This window comes from Cervus canadensis, chromosome 15 (genome assembly GCF_019320065.1).
Source record: "Cervus canadensis isolate Bull #8, Minnesota chromosome 15, ASM1932006v1, whole genome shotgun sequence".
In the NCBI taxonomy this organism is placed as follows: Eukaryota; Metazoa; Chordata; class Mammalia; order Artiodactyla; family Cervidae; genus Cervus; species Cervus canadensis.
In genome coordinates this window covers 69,410,619-69,429,560 of record NC_057400.1, presented here as the reverse complement: position 1 = coordinate 69,429,560, position 18,942 = coordinate 69,410,619, and the positions used below count along the sequence as shown (strand labels likewise).

Genomic DNA, 18,942 nt, shown 5'->3' with positions numbered 1-18,942 from the left:
TTCAATAACTAAGGATGGTTAATTCAGGAAAAAACAACAAAAAAAACCCCATGGAAACAGTCACAAGGGCCATTTAAGTCATCTTAAAAATGGATTTTTAAACAATTACATATTCTCAAAGGCTAAGCTAAAGACAACATTGTTGCTCATAACTTCAAAATAACTTGATGTTTTATTTGCTACCTTTTAAATTTGCTGGCAAACTTTTAGACAAAGAAACTACACCATTAAAAGTCTATGACTCATCTGTGGTAATAAATTTAACCTATCGACCAAACCATGATAAAATTATAACTGACTGCACATTACTTCTCTGAAATAGCTTTTATATGTTATATAATAATATATCAACAAAGAATGACCATGACTCATGAACAAGTTTGAAGGATCAACCTAACTCTACTCACTAAAAACATCTCTGGCTGGCTTTAATTTTAGTTTGAACACTTTGTTTTCTAAATTTCTCTAGCAAAACATCTGCTAATTTCAAAGTCAGTTAAGTGAATTAAAAATAGGTTTAAAAAGAAGAGATAAGGAATACAAGAACTAAACTCGACTGAAAGAAGAAATAGACAAACCCACAATTACAGTCAGGGACCCCAATCTTCCTCTCAGTGACTCAATAACTGATTGAACAAGGAAGCCAAGCAGACAACCATCCAAGTTCAGTGAGGATGTAGAAGCTTTTAAACAATTCACCAGGCTAGAATACTGGAGTGGGTTGCCAATGCTCCTCCAGGGGATCTTCCCAACCCAAGGATCAAACCCAGGTCTCGCACATTGCAGGCAGATTCTTTACCATCTGAGGTACCAGGGAAGCCCTCTTAAACAGCACTATCACCCAACCTGATCTCACTGACACTTTATAGAGCACTCCGTCCAACAGCAGCACGATAACACTCTTTTCAAGGGGACACAGGACATTCTTCAAAAGACAGACCAATCTCAGCATACTTAAAGTGACTAAAATCATGCAAAGGATGTTTTCTGATCTCAGCAGAATCAAAATAGAAATTAAAAAACCCTGATATCCAGGAATCTCCCAAACATCAGGAAATTAGCATATGTCTAAAGAATTCATGTGGCAAAGAAGAAATCACAAATGAAACGGGAAATAATTTGAAGTGGATAACAGTGAACATACAATATGCTAAAAACTGCAGGACATGGTTAAATCAGCACCTGGAGGGAAACGGAGAGTATTAAATACTTACACAAATGAGAGAGATTGTGAGTCAATAGTCTAAGACTCGATCTTAAAACACTAATAAAAGAACAAATGAAATCCACAGTAAGCAGAAAGAAGAAAAAGAAAGAGCAAAAATCAATGAAATGGGAACCAGAGAAACAAAACGAAATGAAGAAACTAAAATCAGGTTCTTCAGAAGTATCAGTAAAATTGACTAAGCAGAGTGATGAAGAAAGAAGAGAAGACATAAACTACCAATGTCAAGAATCACAGAGGGAGCATCAGTACAGATCCTACAGACACTGGAAGGATAGGGCAAACTGTGAACAATGTTAGGCAGCTTAGATAACATACCCTACTTTCTTGAAAGACACAACCTATGAGAGCCACTCAGTAAGAAACAGATGACCTGGATCTATTAAAACTCAAATCTGTAGTTAGAAATCCTATCCACCCAGACACCCACACACACAAAATCTCTACCCTAAATGACTTTACCAGTGAATCCTAACAAACAGCTATGAAGAAAATCCCAGTTAACACAAACTATTCCAAAATAGTGACAAAAATAACACCCAACTCATTCCGAGGCCAGAATTCTCTTGATACCAAAACCACACAAACATATTACAAGAATATCAGTATGCCTCTGAGACACAGGTGCAAAATTCCTTAAAGACTCATCAGGAAATCAGTTGTCATTGAAAAGTACAAGGTATCATGACAAGCAGGGTTTATCCCAAGAACATAAGGTTAGGCCAACATTTGGAAAAAATCAGTGAAATCCACCACATCAATGGGCTGAAAATAAAAACCACAGTATTACCTTAAAAGATAGAGAAAAGGCATCTGACAATATTCATCATTGATATGTGGAAATCTTAGCAATCTAGGAACGGAAGAAAACTGCCTCAACCTCAGGAATAGCATCTATGAAACATGTAGAGCTGACATCATATGGTGCTTTCTCCCAAAGATCAGGAACAGAGCAAGGACGTCTGCTCTTATGTCTTTTATTCCACTCTGTACTGGAACTCCTAGCCACTGTAACAAGACAAGAAAAAAGAAATCGAAATCACATGAACTGAAAAAGCAATACAACTGTCTTTGCTGATGACATGATGATTAACATGGAAAATGAATCGACAAAACAGTTACAAGCATGAAAGTGAGTTCAGCAAAGTTGCAGTATACAAGGTCAACATGTAAAAATGCACTCTATTTCTAAATACTAGAAATAAGCCAGAAATTGACATTTTGAAGAATACCCTTTATTATAATGTCATCAAAACCTATGAACTCCTCAGGAATAGATCTAATGGAATATGTGCAAGATCTGCACAGTGACAGTAGACACCTGACACGTATATACACACACACCAAAGAAGGCACTTGACGTTCTTCAGTCCAAGAAGACTAAGGTATGTGCTGAGGAATTCCGTACGTTATGGAATTCTTGGACCTAATACTTCCTGACTACCAGCGTGGATTGTTTCAGAAATTGGCCTCTGATCTACTATTTACACCAAAAAAGCTAGAAGGAATCGTAAAAACTCCAACAAGAACACAAGTTCTAATAGAAAAAAAAAAAAAAACAACTTTCTATTAGAAAATACATTTCTATAAATAATCATGAGTGGAGATAAACATGAAACATTTTTACATCATCACAGTATCATGTGTTTTCACTCTTTCAATTACAACTCTCATCTCATAAGCCTGACACATAGAGCATGAATATGTGGTATTATTTTCTTACTTGTTGATTATGGATTTTTAAATAGACACAGAATGCAAAGACTTTGCTAAATAGAGGACTCCATGGAAGGAGAAAACTCCTCATTTTTGTTCACTCATTATATAGTCTATTCACATTTTAGTGGTCGATAATATAAGTTCCTGGGAGGATCAGGCTCAGTCCCAGGGAGACCCACATCTCCTGGGCTGTCATCCCAGCCCGTGGAAAAAATGCACACAACAGGGCTCTCTCAGGGAAAGAGAACATTTGGCACAGAAGAGACTCTGTAGGGTCTGTTTTTCCATCACTGAAACGGTCACAAACACAAATCAGTTTTCTGAACTCTGAACAAGGTGAGAGTGATGGCATGGACCCCGTTCAATCCGGTACCACCAGTGGATAGCACAGTCCCATGCAGACCCCTGGGTGATGCTACTGCCTAAATTAAGACATTAAAATCTCTGACCACAGCTTGATGTCTTCTGCCGGAGAGCCCGAGGCCATCTCAAACTTCCCTTTGGCTCAGGAGCAGGTCACTGTGTGCCAGCACAGGGGAGATGCACGTTACGTCATCTGCCCTTGACGGCTTCACAGAAAGGGGTCCTTGCTTACGCTGAAGACCAAAACTTAGCAATTCTGGCGTCGTTGGCATGGCTCATCCTTGTTTGGATTTCCATTGCAAAAAGCAAACGTTCAGCTTAATTTATATGTCAGCGTAATTCCCAAGATGCAGGCAAAGTTCTGCCTCTTAGTGTAAAATATACTGATATTTAAGCAACAGTGAAATGCGCTCTTTTCAATTCACTGATGGTCATTACTGACTGGATTAAATAATTAATGAGGATATTTATCTGGAGCAGAGGCACAGAATACCTAAGTCAAGGTGCCGGGGTCCAGCCCCAGCAGGATCCAGGGGAACCCTCAGGATGAACGGCGTCGGTGAATGAGAGAGAGAGAGAGAGAGAGAGAGAGACCAGACCAGGAAGGTGCGGCAGAGTCTGGCAGTTGCTTTATTTTTCACCATAGCCTTTATACCCTAAGTTGGTACATTTCTAAGGGGCAGATAAGCATACAGACTTAGTTTAACAACATCAGCTTGTCCTTCACGAAACCAGGTGTGCTCTGTATATTTTCTGTTTATGAGAGTCTTTTCCCATAGATTTTTTGTACATTATCTTCTGGCCTTGAGGTTAGCAGAAAACAGAAAATTGGGAGTCTCATGGTACAGCAAGTTGTAACATAATAGAAATACAATCTTGTTAACATAAAAGTCAGTCTTTTTGCAGAAATTCTCAGCTAAATTTATCTAAAAAGTTTAACACACAAAGACTCTGTGGCTCTGGTGAGGCAGCCCCTGTTTAGCGCTCTTGGTTAAAATTAACAATTATCTTATTGTTTTTACACTAGGGCTAAACTCTTATTTTACTAGATCTGCAACTACATTAACAATAGTTTCTACTGCACAACCTCAGCACATTAACATCAATCTAACATTGATCTAATAACCACTTTTAAAACAATATTTTTTGTATTTTTTAATAGGGCTTCTTCACCCCCCAAAGGGCTCTGTGCCTATTAGGGCCTTATTAATGGTTAATCTCTATGTATAATATCTCTTGGCTTTCAGGCCTGTTGACAATTTATGGCTTGCACCTGGTGCAACTTTAAGCAACTTCAGTAGCCGACCCTGTCTTTTTTGTGGTTAATCTATTTTCTTTCTATTAGGTGTCATCTCCATGGGAACTAGATAGGATTACATTTTTCACAGAACAGAAATGCAAGGGATTGCAAAAACAGAAGATATGGCACAAAATAGGCTCTTAGTCTAAAAGTTAATTACCTGCAAGAAGTCGCCAGCTAATCTCTATCTAAACTATTTTCTATTAGGCGTATATGTGGCTATAATATTTGTGGAGCTTTTCTCACCCCGCGAAGGGGCCTATGCTTAATAGTTTCTTTTGTTAGTGTACTGTGCTTAGGATGTTTAGAACAGTCATGAGCATATTGTGCAATGAGAGCACATATCTATCAAACAAGCCAGAATGCCAGCAAAAGGGATTGAACTGAAGCATTTCCTTCATCCCTGGCCCCTTCATAGGGTACCAGTGTCCAGGAGATTTATTAATTAGCTTTTAAGTTGGTCTTTATTCAGTGAAAGAAGAGCAGGTGAGCTCTCGGCAGGCAACACAAGAATCTGCAGCAGGGCAAATAAGAACAACAGCAGATAAAGGGGGAGGATATAGGGTAGGGTAGAGGCCGAGGCCAACCTGGAGGGTCCCTTATCCTAGACGGCCTTGCCTGTCAGGTATTTTCCTCATGACCTCGCCATGGATGGGGTCCCGGACGGCCTTGCCTGCACAGTATTTTCTTCATGACTTTGTCACAGGCGGGACCCCCCATAACGGCTCCTGGCATCAAGGCGAGGGGGAGTTCACAGAATCATATTATAGCCACTTTGCTCTTCTGTTAAGTGATATAATTGGCTTTACTTCTGAAGCACAAATAGAGGGAAATGGGTGTTTCACCTCTCAGCTTGTGGTCAGGAAAACTCTGATTCAGAATTCCTTTGATTCTTTGGTTACACAGGTATCTTTCAGGGTCCATACACAGCACTGCCACTAGGGAGCCCCTCAGGGAAACTCCTGCCCACACCTGGTAGACTTGGACTTGTCGAGTGTCACAGAACAAAGTCGGTGGGGTCACAGGCAGGAAAATCACTGTTTTCAATCAAACTGTCTCAAAGCAAGGTTGCAAAACAGTTGTGACAGAGTTTTTGCTTTTGAGTTCAACTGGGGACCTACAAATTCAACATGTGCATTAAGCAAGAGTAGGCTCAATTTCTGAGAAGTCCATCAGTAGGAAAGACTTTGGAACACATAGGATTAGGACAGTCCACGGTAAATACCGACAGAGGCAGCGTCTCTATGGCAACTCTTGTGTTGGAAATTTATTTAAACATGATTTTCTCATTAGCAGATCTCGTAACTGACGCTACCCCACCGGGGACTGAAACACACCACCCAAGTAGCTGCCCAAGCCATAGGGCTTTGCAGGAAAGAACGTGTATCAAAGAGATTTATGTCCATGAGAATTAACTACCAGAGATGTTCAAAACTGCCCATGAGACGTTCTCTTTAATCTTGTGCTTTGCTTCAGCTAATGCTTTCAAACCGTTACCAGTATTCTGACTAAATCAAGGTGTTGAAAACATCAAGAAAAGTAAATTACAAATTCTCATCCTCCCAGTCTTTTTGTTGCTATATATATAGTGAAGAATACATTACAGAAAGTCTCCAACCTGAGCCCAGCTTCCCTCCTCATCCTCCTGATGTTACGTGGTTAGGGATCCAAAAGAGCAGAACGATTAGGACTGGTGAGTGGGGGACAGGAGCACCTTCACTCTGCAGGGGAGGGGCAACCGAACTTGGAGACAAGGGTCACAGGGTCAGAGCAGCAGGCAGCAGCCATGCAAAGGCCTCAATCCCAACATCTCATGCAAAGAGCGCCCCCCACCCCCACCCCGGCAAGCACACCCACAGAAGAGAACACTAGGCCCCAGGGCTCAACCGCGGTCCCAGAAGGGAGACAGGCATCGAGTCTGTTCTACAGGGAGCAAGTCTACCAACTTCAAGTTCCTGAAACAAACACAACGTAAGATTAAATATGGATTATTCATATGTTTAACCAATACCTAAGAGAGACACTGATCCAGAACAAATTGAATGTGAAACGACATTTTTGTTTTCCACCAAAAGCCGAGAACGGCCGCCCTGAGGTGGGGCCGCCCGGGGAGGGAGAGGAGCGTGCGGGCGGGACTGGCGGTTGGCGGCATGGCCGTGAGTATCTCCATCTCCTGTGCTCACCAGACGTTTCCTGAGGTCTAGGGGGCCCCGGGACCAGCCACACCCCGGCCAGGGCAGCAGTGGCAGAGAGGACAGGTGGCAGAACCAGGAGCCCGGGCGCGGAGGGGCGGGCGGGGGCAGAGGCCGGCCCCCACCGCCCCATCATCAGCGCAGGGAGAACATGCCAGGCCTGCTCCTGGAACGACCCTGCCCTCCTAACACTGGGTCCCAGCCACAAGGAGGGAGCCCCAGCGCTTCGCATGCAGCGCTGACCGCCTGAGCCAGGGGAGACGGCGAGAGGACAGAACGCCCGGGGGCGCCGCTGAGTGCAGGGAGGCATTCTCCAGGAGCTGTGAACGCCGCGCGCTTAGAAGGCTCTCGCCCAGGCAGGGCACAGCGGCCAGCTCTGGGTTCTGGGGGCACGGCCCTGAGCAGGTGCCCGCCAGGGACTGGGTCTCTCTGTATCAGAGGAAGCTGCGGGGGCTCCAGCAACGGCACCCCGCGGCATCGCCGGCTGAGACAGCTGAGCCCCCAGGGGGCGGGCGGGCTCCTGGCCACCTGCTGTACCCCATCCTGGGGGGGCAGCCTCCTCGCGGGGGCTGCTGCTTGTGGTCACCGCCGGTTAAACTCAACTCATAAGAAGCTCCTTTACTGAGACTCTTCATCAAACCTCCAGGGAACTCTCAGCACCCCCATTTCTCAAAAGGTGGCTCTGGTGAGCCCTCCGGGGCACAGAGAGCGGAGCAGATATGCTGAGAACAAGCGCATCTGTGCAGGGTGAGCCCACCACCGTCACGCTCGCACTTAGAGGCCAGACGGACGAGAAAGCCTTCACGCTTTCCGTGTGCAATGATCGTGAGCTGAGCCAGGGCAGCTCCTCAGGGCAGGTACGTCTGGGAGGCCACGTCTCCTCACCAGGGTTCCTCTCCAGAGTGGACATACCGAGCTTGGCGACTGGGCTGTGTCCTGAGTCCGCACTCGAGAAATGAGGAGCTGGCCGGCGCTGATCTCCTGGCGGCAATCCATGTCTGCACCAGATTTGCTTTAACTTTTCCAACGAGGAGGACCCTCTTACAGGACTTTCAAGGTTTCCCACGTGGAGGAAACTTGGATGAACACAATAGGACTTGGTGTGAACTGGCAGATGTACGGACTCTTAAAACCCTGAGAGCCCAGGGTCTACAGCTCCCAAAAAGGAAATTGCTGAAGAGCACAGGCCAGACAAGGCAAATGAGGGGAAAGCAATGCAGCCTGGGGGCTAAGCCTTTTCTCTTTCACTTTCCTGACATTTATATTTCCATGTGTTTTAATACATTTTCAAAAACTTCCTTTTGTTACAATTTTCACATTTTCAAAACTCCCTTTTTTATGTTTTCAAAAACATCCATTTCTCTGTTACAATGCCACTGCAGCCCAGCTGTTACAAAAATAATCTGTCTGAAGTATTCCATCCTCTATCTTTTAACAACACAACTGCCACAATGAAAAGCTGTCATGGTTTTGAATGCTAGAACTTTAAGCTGGAGCAGCGGACGTCTGTATAGAAAACCCCAGAAGCGACACAAACGCGGAGGCGGGGGCGGTGGGGGGTGAGCTCTCCCTACGGAAGGGGGCAGGGGCACGGTTCTGGACGTGGGAGGGGCGGAGGGGCTGCTCAGGGACGTGATCTCCCGGATCGCCAGCCGCAGCTTCAGCTGGCGCAGCGGTTGCTGATGCCGATCTCACGCTGGATCCCTGCGCCCGACAGGGCGGACATGATGGCGGCGCTCTTCACGCTGGCTGGGCAAGCAGCCACACACCAGGCCGGCATCCCGACCCGGAGCTGGGGATGGGAGACACGAGGCAGGAGGTTATGCGTGGCTGTGGAGGGACTGACGCTCCCAGCCCAGGACGGGGTGGGGTGGGCATGGGGTGGGGGCGCATACACACCTCCCGCCAGACCACAGCAGCCGGCCCCTCCCATTGTGCAAAACGCAAGCCTTGTCTCCAGGCTACCTGGAGCAGCTCGTGCCCACAAGTAATGAGACATTCAAAATTCACGAATCACTACTACACACGGATATAAAACAACTTAACCTAGGTATTTATTCTCTTTATGAATGTGCAACACTGAAACAGTACGTATCTCCTCATTTTCCGTTAATCTTCTAAACCATCTACTTAATGACAGTTCAGACATTTTACAAAGAACACCTGAGTCATGGAATGCTGAATGACTCCCCGCTATTCCCTACAGAATCACCTCCTTCCAGGAGGAAAGAGTTATTGCCAACCTTAAAGGTTCAGAAGTCTGCACATCCAAGAGAGGAAGGTAGTCAAGGAGAAACATCCACTCTCCCCTTTCTAAACAGTGAGGACAGATATGTAGAAGAGGAAACCACAGCAGGGCCTGAGCAGAGGAGCCTGGCCCTGAGAGAGCTTCTGGGATGCACAGCATTGCACAACAGACCCACGCGGAGCAACGCAGACTTTCCACACAGAACTCACCCAGTGAGCCAGGGGACGGCTGGGTGGGGCTGCTGCTCTCCCGTGCCGCTGTTCCGCTGATTAGCTGGTGCTGCATTAAGACCCTGGTTATTCTCTTGGCTAGGGCGCTGTGTGGCTTGCGGGTCCCTCGTTCTCCAACCAGGGATCAAACCCCAGGCCCCTGCAGTGGAAGCGCAGAGTCATAGCTATTGGACTGCCAGGGAATTCCCTAAAGAAATACAGCAGCTTTACAAGACACTCAGATAGCATGCGACTTTACTTAAGACTGTGAAGTCTATGTATGCTTCAAGCTCAAATGTTTCACATCAAATTTCAAGTAACTCTTCCTTTAAGTCAACCTTGGGTTTCCTAGAATAGTAAATATCCTATTTTCTAGGAGTAATTATACCCGAAAATACAACGTGTGTCTTAATAGCTCAATAGTGAAAGTGAAAGTGAATTCTCTCAGTTGTGTCCGACTTTTTGCGACCCTACGGACTGTAGCCTAGAAGGCTCCTCTGTCCATGGAATTTTACAGGCAAGAGTACTAGAGTGGGTTACCATGTCCTTCTCCAGGGGATCTTCCCAACCCAGGGATCAAACCCAGGTTTCTGACATTGCAGGTGACGCTTTACCGTTTGAGCTACTGGGGAAGCCCCTTAATAGCTCAAGGAGAGTTTCTGAAAAGGCAAACTTTTTAAATTCCCATATCCCAGGGGAACGAGGCATATACCACATGCCTGGAGTTGGCGTCCCAACCACAACCACCATCCAGAAGCAAATGGAAGACTCGCCTGGCTTCTGCTGGAGTTTATTTCCTTGGCTGTAAGATATCGCACCACTCTGCTGTCACCGGCTCACTCTCAGCTGAAACCTCTCTTTACAGAGACGGCTTGAGAGACGAGCCTGGGGGGCTGCCTGCTCTGCGGAATGCTGCGATGACCCTGCTCGGGCTGCACTGCAGGGCAACTTAGCTGGGCTCTCCTCTGCCCCCTCGAGGATCAAATTCAAGTCCGAGTCCCCAAGTGCAATTCATTAAAACACTTGCTCTAGCAGTAAACTGACGTGGCATGCTTCCTCACCTTAAAATTAGAGTCACAGGAGAAAGACATTCAGAAATACGGTGAATTCTGTGGGGAACAGACAGGCCCGAGAGAAAGTCACACCGTCTGTGGATGACAACGGGCGCGTTAAAGCAGAACATGAGCACCACGGTCAAGCTGTCTTTCCTAACGAGATGCTGTGTGAGCCTCTTCCCATCAAATGCCACACTCGGGGCACCACCCAGACAACAGGTGTGGCCTTGTTTTCTGAGACTGACCGTCCGCACAGCCCAGCACCTCCTACGAGGGTTCGCAGGGCTCCCCTTCACCAGCACCGGGCCCCAGCCCTGCAGCGCTGCGCGGCTCAGAGCCTGGAGCTGGGGCCGAGTCCCACGGGGAGGCCTCAGGACACACACAGCTCAGCAAGCCTGCTGACTCGGCTTCCCCTGCGAGATGGCGCCAAGGGGAAGAGGAAAGACAGCATTGAGAGCAGGAGCTACGTGAGGCCCGGGGGTGTCCCCGCACGCCCAGGACACCGCGTGACCCACAGGGACTCGGACGGTCCCGGCGGCCTCGGCCTCCACTCCTCACGGAGCACGTCCAGCACCTGCTGCGCCCGCAGTGCTCTCCCTGGGACTTTCCACGGAACATGAAAATCTGAGATTCACCAACCCTGAATAATTCCCTGAAAGTGGATGCGTTGGCTGCGTAAATTTAGCAATTAAAAGAATACCTTTGAGACAAATCGGGGCTTAATAGAAAGAAAACAGTTTTGAGAAACCAACTCATTCTCACATCTATAATGCCATAAATGTTAAACTATATTCAAGTGATATTTTTTCTGGAACACTAAAATATTTTTCACGTTTTATAGATAAGGCATTTTCCCTGTAGTCAATGTTGTCTCTGGCTGACAGAACTGAGATCACCCACTGTGTTCAGAAAATCTTTGTACTTTGAATTGTTCTCTATGAAGCGACCAGAACACCCTAGATTTGCCACGCGTAGCAAAAAGAACTACCCACTTGTGCACGTGTACACACGCACACACACACAGAGTTAGACGTCCACCTTAACACCAGCTCCAGAGAAACCTGCCTACCAGAACACACACACACACACACCCCTAAACACAGACACCGAATCCAGTAGGATTCCTTTAAAATTATCCTTCCATCACTTTGAAGACAAGAGGCGCAGGGCTCCTGAAACTGACGACGAGGCGCACAGGCCCCTTACTTGCAGGCGTCCCTGACGTCCGTGTGGCTGGCCGTGTACAGCATCCTGTCTGCAGCCGGTCCAGCCGAAGGGACCGCAGCGAGGTGGGGGTCGAGGCTTCACATTTGATGGTGGTCTTGTCATCTCGTACCTCTTCCCATAAAGCTGGCAGCTGAGGGAATGAGGCAAATGTAAAATTGGGTAACAACAAGACTGTGTCAAATCTGTGAATCTGGAGCCCTGTGAATCTGGAGGTCTAAGGAGAGGCTGGCAGCTGGTCACGTGCAGTGGCTGTCCCCATGTCAGCGCTTCTGTCATCGAATGTGCCGTTGCTGCTCTAGTGTGACCGCCCCCACCCCCACCCCGGGTGGCAGGGACCCCCACGTGGCAGCCCCCAGGCTCGCTCTCTCTGGATCATCCACCCTCTAGAAGTTTCCCCAGACCCTGAGTAGGAGTGGGCGCTGCTGCGGGAGTGAGTGTGTGTGTCCTCCAGCCCGTGTGATGTTCCACGACTGACCGCACTCTGGGTTTGCACGCTTCCTCCCGCGCTCCTGGGACCCGGCAGCGTGGCGGGAACGCAGAGGCTGGACTCCGCCACAGTCAGGACTCACTCTTGCTGAGCTTCGGGGTGAGTACAGGCCGGCCTGGTCCCGAGGGGGCACGGAGGCCACGCCCTGGGAGTGGAGGGTCGGCGGGTCTGCGGAGGTCGGCCCTGGAGAGCCCTCAGCGGCAGAGAACGTGACCTTGGCGCCCCGCTGCCGCAGGAGTGGTCAGACCACAGCCCGAGGCTCCCTAGCGTCCCTGAGCATGGGTGTCCCTCCCACTGCGGCAGTGCAATCTTTAATTTAATCTGTTACTACTTGTTATATGGACCTGAAGAGATTTCATTACAGGGTTTTTCATTAGTGAAAAGTTCATGCATACCATAGAGAAAATATTTTAGAATTTAATGTTTCTTATATTCATGTAAACTTATGACTTCATTTAGATAGATACTTATTCTTGTATATTCAGGCTATAAATATCCTTTCAGATCAATTCATCTTCTGATACCTGATTTTAGTCTTTCAAATGAATGTACTGTACTGCTTGTCTGTATAAAGCCTATGAACAAACATAGGGCTTTTGTAAATGATGCATTTATTGTCATTATACCTGTTTGATTTTTAAATGATAACCCATGAGAGAAGGGGTTTTCCTGCGATTGTAAAACCATCATGACACGGTGTGCATTATCCTTCCAGAATGTAACCAAGCTCTCCAACAATCACTCTGAAATGAGCAACCTTAATTTCAACCAATTGTCGCATTTTAACGACTGACCTAAACTGTGCTTTTTCCAGCAAGAAATGCTTTTTGTCTGCAGCGTGAAGTGATGTAAAAGTACGGGTGTTGAGTGTGAGCTTCTACTGAAATCTGGGCTGAAAGTATGACTAGAAGAAGCCTATGACAATCTCTCCCAAAACCTGGTCTCTGTGGACCCGGATCCCTCCTCTCCGCTGAGACTCTTTGGGGACCAATCGCGATGCCCTGCGTTCACTGCGGAGCCGATGCGCCGCATGGTGAAGGAGTCACATCCCCGACAGACAGACAGCATGATGCAGCTCTGACAAAGGCCTCATTTTTCTTCTGTAAACCATCTTTTTACATCTGTTTGTAAATTTGTTTAAAGAATGGATCTAGGCATACATTTTTAGATTTTGATGACATAGCCATTCTGGATTGTATAAGTAGCAAATGTAACTTTTACTTGTTCAGTGGCCCATTAAAAAAGCCAGCAAGAGATGCGTTCAGATCACAGTGTGTTATTTATGATGCCGCTGATAGCTTGGTAGACAGAGACGGCATGTCTCTTTACATGTGGGTAGTGCCTTCAGTTTACCTGTACAGTTCATTGTTACCATTCTGTTTTTCTCTTAATCTTTTGTGAACTTCCTGAATATGTGAGAAAGTACATACAGTTTACTTTGGAACAATTTTTATCACAGTATTATTTATTGCTTTCTTTCAATAAAGTACTGAAGCCAAATTTCCCACTGCCACTTAAGAGTGCCGAGGGAAAGCTGGACTCTCCCTGAGAACAGGCCAGAGCTGGTAATGGGAGCCCGTGTCATCACATGGACATTCTGGTAAGAGAAACGGATGGAGAGAATGGAAAGGCTAGAAGGCGGAAGTATAGGTGTCCCCAAAGGATGACCGACGGGCTGTTCATGCCCTTGGATCCGGAGACAAGAGGCTCCATCACTTCAGCATCTTCGGGGTCAGGGCCCCTCTGCTGCAGAGGCGAGGGCAGCGGGCCGAGGGTGGGAAGAGAGTGCAGGTGTCAAGGCTCACCGAGGGTGCCCGGGCGGGCTGGCCAGGGGAATGCACTAGGGAGTGAGCGTGTGCACGCTTGTGTGTGGGAGCTTTTTATGTCAATTTAGTCAACACTCTTTATTATTCATATACCCATAGAGACAAGAATGTAGCAAGGGGAGGTGGGAGGGAGATTCAAGAGGGACGGGACATACGCACACCTAGGGCTAATTCATATTGATTTACGGCAGAAATCAAACCAATATTGCACAGCAATTATGCTTCAGAAAGAAAGAACATACAAAGGTGGTCAGGAAAGTATGAAAAAAGATTTCTCATAGAGTTTTTTTTTTTTTCTCATAGAGATTTATAATCACAACTCTGTGTACATCTGGGAGCAGGCTGCCCACCATCATCAGACCGCCCCACAGCATCAGACATTCCTTCCCAGCATGAGGCCCTAGTCCAGCATCAGGCCCTCCCCAAGCATCAGACCCTAGTGCAACATCAGACACTCGCCCAGCAACAGGCCCTTCCCCAGCATCAGACCCGAGTCTAGCATCAGACGTTCCCCCAGCCTCAGACCCGAGTCCAGCATCAGAAGTCCCCCCTCAGCATGAAGCCCTAGTCCAGCATCAGACACTCGGCCAGCAACAGGCTCTCCCCGAGCTTCTGACCCTAGTCTAGCATAAGACTGTCTCCCCAGCATCAGACGTACCCCCTCAATATCCGGCACTTGTCCAGCATCAGACCCTCCCCCAGCATCAGGCCCTAGACCAACATCAGGCCCTAGTCCAGCATCAGATTTTCCTCCTCCCCCAGCATCAGGCCCTAGTCCAGCATCAAACCATAGTGCAACATCAGACAGTCGCCCTGCAACAGGCCCTCCCCCAGCATCAGACCCTAGTCTAGCATCAGACATTCCCCCAGCCTCAGACCTTAGTCCAGCATCATAAGCTCCCCCACCCCAGCCTTAGGCCCTCCCCAGCATCAGACCATAGTGCAACATCAGACAGTCGCCCAGAAACAGGCCGTCCCCCAGCATCAGACCCTAGTCTAGCATCAGACATTTCCCCAGCCTCAGACCCTAGTCTAGCATCAGACATTCCCCCAGCCTCAGACCCTAGTCCAGCATCAGAAGTGCCCGCCCCCAGCATGAGGCCCTAGTCCAGCATCAGACACTCGGCCAGCAGCAGGCTCTCCCCGAGCTTCTGACCCTAGTCTAGCACAAGACGTTCTCCCCAGCATCAGACGTACCCACTCAACATCCGGCCCTAGTCCGGCATCAGACCCTCCCCCAGCGTCAGGCCCTCCCCCAGAATCAGGCATGGCAGCCCCACTTGTCTGATGCTCCTGAGCACACTCAGGCAGCCCCCGAGCAGCAGGACAACAGCTCTTGCAGGAGGTGCATCTGTAGGAATCACCTGCGGAGCAGCAGCAGCTGGGGTCTGTTTCAGGTCAAGGAGAGGCGAGGGGGCACTTGCGCAGGAGGCAGCGGTGCTGTGGGCACGCTCCCCAGCTCTGCTTCTCCACATGGGGGCTCTGCTCTCCTGCTCTCTCACGGGCCCCAGGGCAGTGTCCTTTCAGATTCAAGGTCGCCTTGATATCTCAAGCCCAAGTCCTGAGTTGCGTCCCAGTCCGGCTAGGCAGAGGCCTGGGACCACCCACGCTCAGGGGCTGAAAGGATCCCAGTGGGACAGGCAGGCCCCAGTGGGCGGCGGGGCAGGGGACGAGGGTGGCCGCCCACAGAGGGCCCCGCAGCAGCACTGCAAGGACAGCAGCGATGCCTCAGCTCACTCGGGGACGCTGCCGGCCTAGCACTCAGAGATGTTACCGCCGGCAGCAGCTCTGGGGACGCAGGAAGCCCGGTGAGTGACACCACGCCACTCAGGCCGTGTGCGTGGGCACTGCTGACCATGGCCTCGGTTTTCATTCTGGTTCCAACTGTCCCTCCAAGGGCTGACGGGCTCCTCTTCCGAACGGCACACTTGTTTTCTTTATGTGGGTGAAGGCGTCCCTGCTTGTTTCTGTCCGCACTGTTGTCGCTCATCGTGTGGTTTCCTCGTTACAACCTGTGCTTGCTGCTCTTCCAGTTTAACTTAGGAGCAGCCCTTCTTTTCTGCATCAGCGTTCACGGGGCCTTTCCAGGTGGCGCGAGCTGTAAAGGTCTGCCTGCCAATGTGAGAGATAACGAGATGTGGGTTGGATCCCTGGGTCGAGAAGATGCCCTGGAGGAGGGCATGGCAGCCCACTCCAGTATTCTTGCCTGGAGAATCCCATGGACAGAGGAGCTAGTGGGCTACACTCCCTGGGGTCGCAAAGAGTCAGACACGACCGAAGCCGTTTAGCACACACTCAGGCTTTAGTTCAGTCGCTCAGCTGTGTCCGACTCTTTGGCACTCCGTGGACTGCAGCACTCCGGGCTTTGCTGTCCTTCACTACCTCCTGGAGTTTGCTCAAACTCAAGGCCATTGAGTCAGGGACGCCATAGAACCATCTCATTCCCGTTGCACCCACCAGAGCGGGGGCTGAGGCTCGGCAAAGTGCACGGTCCCACTGCCTGGGTGTGCACCTGCCCTCACCACTCCCTGACCGCGTGACCATCACTGTGTCCTCCTCTGTAAATCGGGAGGTGGCAGCCCCTGCTTGGGAAGGGGCACGCCCAGCATCTGGCATATAATCAATGCACCTTCCATCTCAGCGTTGTCTTTACTAAGACTAGGGATAGCATTGAATAATCTGCTCCTTTTTCTCTCTTGTGTCTTAACTGTGGTCCAGACCACATCTTGTTTCACTTACCCCTGGGTGTATATCCCACACCCAGCACAAACAAGACACTCTACAAATATCTGGCTGAAGAGGCAGGAACATACCCTGTCCTCAAGGAGATGAAGCCGAGAGAGATGGGGACCTAATGGTAACACTGTGTGGTGAGGAGACCCCAGGAGGACCTGCGTGACTGTGTGGTGGGGCGTGGGCCATGGGCAGAGCCCCTGAGGAGCTCCTGGGGATGAGGAAGGTGGCAGGAAGGAGGAGGAGGGCCGTTCCTTGTGCGATGTCCAGAGATTGGACCTCACCCCTCACTGATGAGCACTTAGGCCGTTTCCAAACACTTGTCAGTGTTCTGGAGGAAACAATCATTGCCCAGCTCCTACTCAATCAACTTCATAGAATATGTTTCTAGCGTTGGAGTATAAACATCTGCTTTATTCATTCCATGCTTCATTCATCCACCCATCGAGCCAGCCATCTCTTCAACCATCCATACACACTCACTAATCCATATTCCACCCACTCATGAATTCCGTCTACCCATCAAGCCAGATATCTGTTCATCCATGCATCCACTCTCTAATCCATCCCTCCATCCCTCTACACATAATTCATCCACCCATCCACTCATTAACTCATCAGATCATCTTGGACCCACCGAGAAGACGGATGCCTCCTCCGCTCCTGCTCCCAGGAGGACCCCGAGCGTGAGTGACAGGAGCCTCGTGGGGCAGCGGGGGAGACACAGAAGGGACATGCCTGCAGGCCCTCCTCCCTCTCAACGGGGAAGCACCCACCTGGTCCTAAGGCCTCCCTGCCGGGAGTCCAGGCCGGCCCTTTTACTTCTTGCCAAACAAGCGGCCGATGCAGGACCTGATGCCCTTCTTCTTCGCAGCTTTCTGCAGCGAGTCCTGGCTGATGGTGCTGCTGCTGGGGTTGCCCCCGGGGCTGTCCTGAGAGCCGGTCGAGCTTCGGGGAGAGAGAAGGACCTTTAACCGGCGCCCTTGTGCAAACACACACCCGTCCTCAAGATCTACTGTTAGAACCGGCCACCCAGCAACACCCGCACCTCAACCTCGAGCACACAGTGGAGGCGCCTTCACCAACCACACTCCACACAAGCAGTGCAGGCTCCCGGCCACAGACATCCGCCCCGGGAAGCGGAGAGTCTCGGACTGGAGCTCCCCCCGGGGAGGGCTTGACTCCAGGCCAGCTGGTGCAGAGGGCACTCCGACCCTCCCTCAGGGTCTCCGCTTGGCAGGTGACGAGGCTCCCAGAGAAGGCGAGCTCCTCCACTCTGGGCAGCTCCCCCCACCTCCGCAGGGTGACCGTCCCCGGCCGTGGCAGCACAGCTGCTGGTCAAGAGACCACACGTGTCCTCCATCGAGTGCTGCCTGGCTGAGGACGGGAGCTTAGCAGGCGGTGGTCTGAATGAGGACAGTGTCAGTCACTGCAGGGGATGGAGTCTCCTGAGAGGAGACCCTTGAGGAAAAGGGAGGGACCCTCAAGAGGGAACCCGAGAGGCACGGGGCCGTCACCCTCAGGAACGCGCCCCGGGTGGGGCAGACCTCTAGCAAGAGCAGGAAGAAAGCTCCCACAGCGGGGTCAATCCGTAGAGATGGACGTTTTCTAAAATCAGCCAGGCCACTGAGCTCTTCTCACCCAGCACCTGAAGTTCACCACTAAACACAGGCACCGAACCCAGTGGGATTCCTTTAAAGACATCCTTCTAACTCTTTCAAGAGAAGAGGCGCAGGGCTCCTGAAACTGACGACGAGGCGCGCAGGCCCCTTACTTGCGGGCGTCCCTGACGTCCTCGGGGCCGGCCGCGCGCAGCGCCCCCGTGTGCAGCCGGTCCAGCCGAAGGGACCGTGGCGAGGTAGGGCTCGAGGTTTCACCTTTGATGGTGGTCTCGTCGTCTTCTTCCTCTTCCATTAAAGCAGGCAGCTGAGTGAGACAGGTGTAAAATGGCAGTGTAAAACTGGGGCTAACGATAGACTGTGTCAGAAAAGGCAACCTAACAGGCTTTACATTATAACCGGAAACTTATTTGTAAATCTATTTGCTATGCTTTCCTCCAAGTACAAAAAAAAACAAAAAACAAACTAACAAAAAACCACCCTTGTTCCAGCTTAGTGCCATCTTACAGGACTGTCTTGTTCAAGAGAAGCGGGGCGTGGGGCAGCGAGAGCACCCGACTGAGTGCAGACGCCCTGGACGGGAGCCTCCCTGAAGCCGGGCTCCGCCCTCCCTGGAATCCAGCGACCAGACGGCCACGCCGGGCAGGACAGCAGAGCGACGCCAGCACCGTGAACCCTGCATGGCATGAACCGCCCTGATGAAAGGACTCTGCTCATCGCCAGATGCTGCTCAGAAGCA

The 18,942-nt window shown here is 49.7% G+C and overlaps 1 protein-coding gene across 4 annotated transcripts in view; it reads right to left on the bottom strand.

Annotated features, from left to right (window-relative positions):
• Positions 1 to 13,416: 13,416 nt before the first annotated feature.
• Positions 13,417 to 18,942, bottom strand: part of LOC122453686 (liprin-alpha-1-like) — a 47,462-nt gene continuing 41,936 nt past the window's right edge. The window contains exons 16-18 of one of the 4 annotated variants that reach the window (XM_043487777.1): positions 18,359 to 18,510; positions 17,361 to 17,532; positions 13,417 to 15,963 (exon numbers count right to left, since the gene is read on the bottom strand). In XM_043487777.1, coding sequence (XP_043343712.1) covers positions 17,403 to 17,532; positions 18,359 to 18,510 — 282 coding nt within the window. In that variant the 3' untranslated portion in view covers positions 13,417 to 15,963; positions 17,361 to 17,402. The remainder of the gene's footprint in view (positions 15,964 to 17,360; positions 17,533 to 18,358; positions 18,511 to 18,942) is intronic. The other 3 variants (XM_043487778.1, XM_043487776.1, XM_043487779.1) reach the window with 3 other exon arrangements.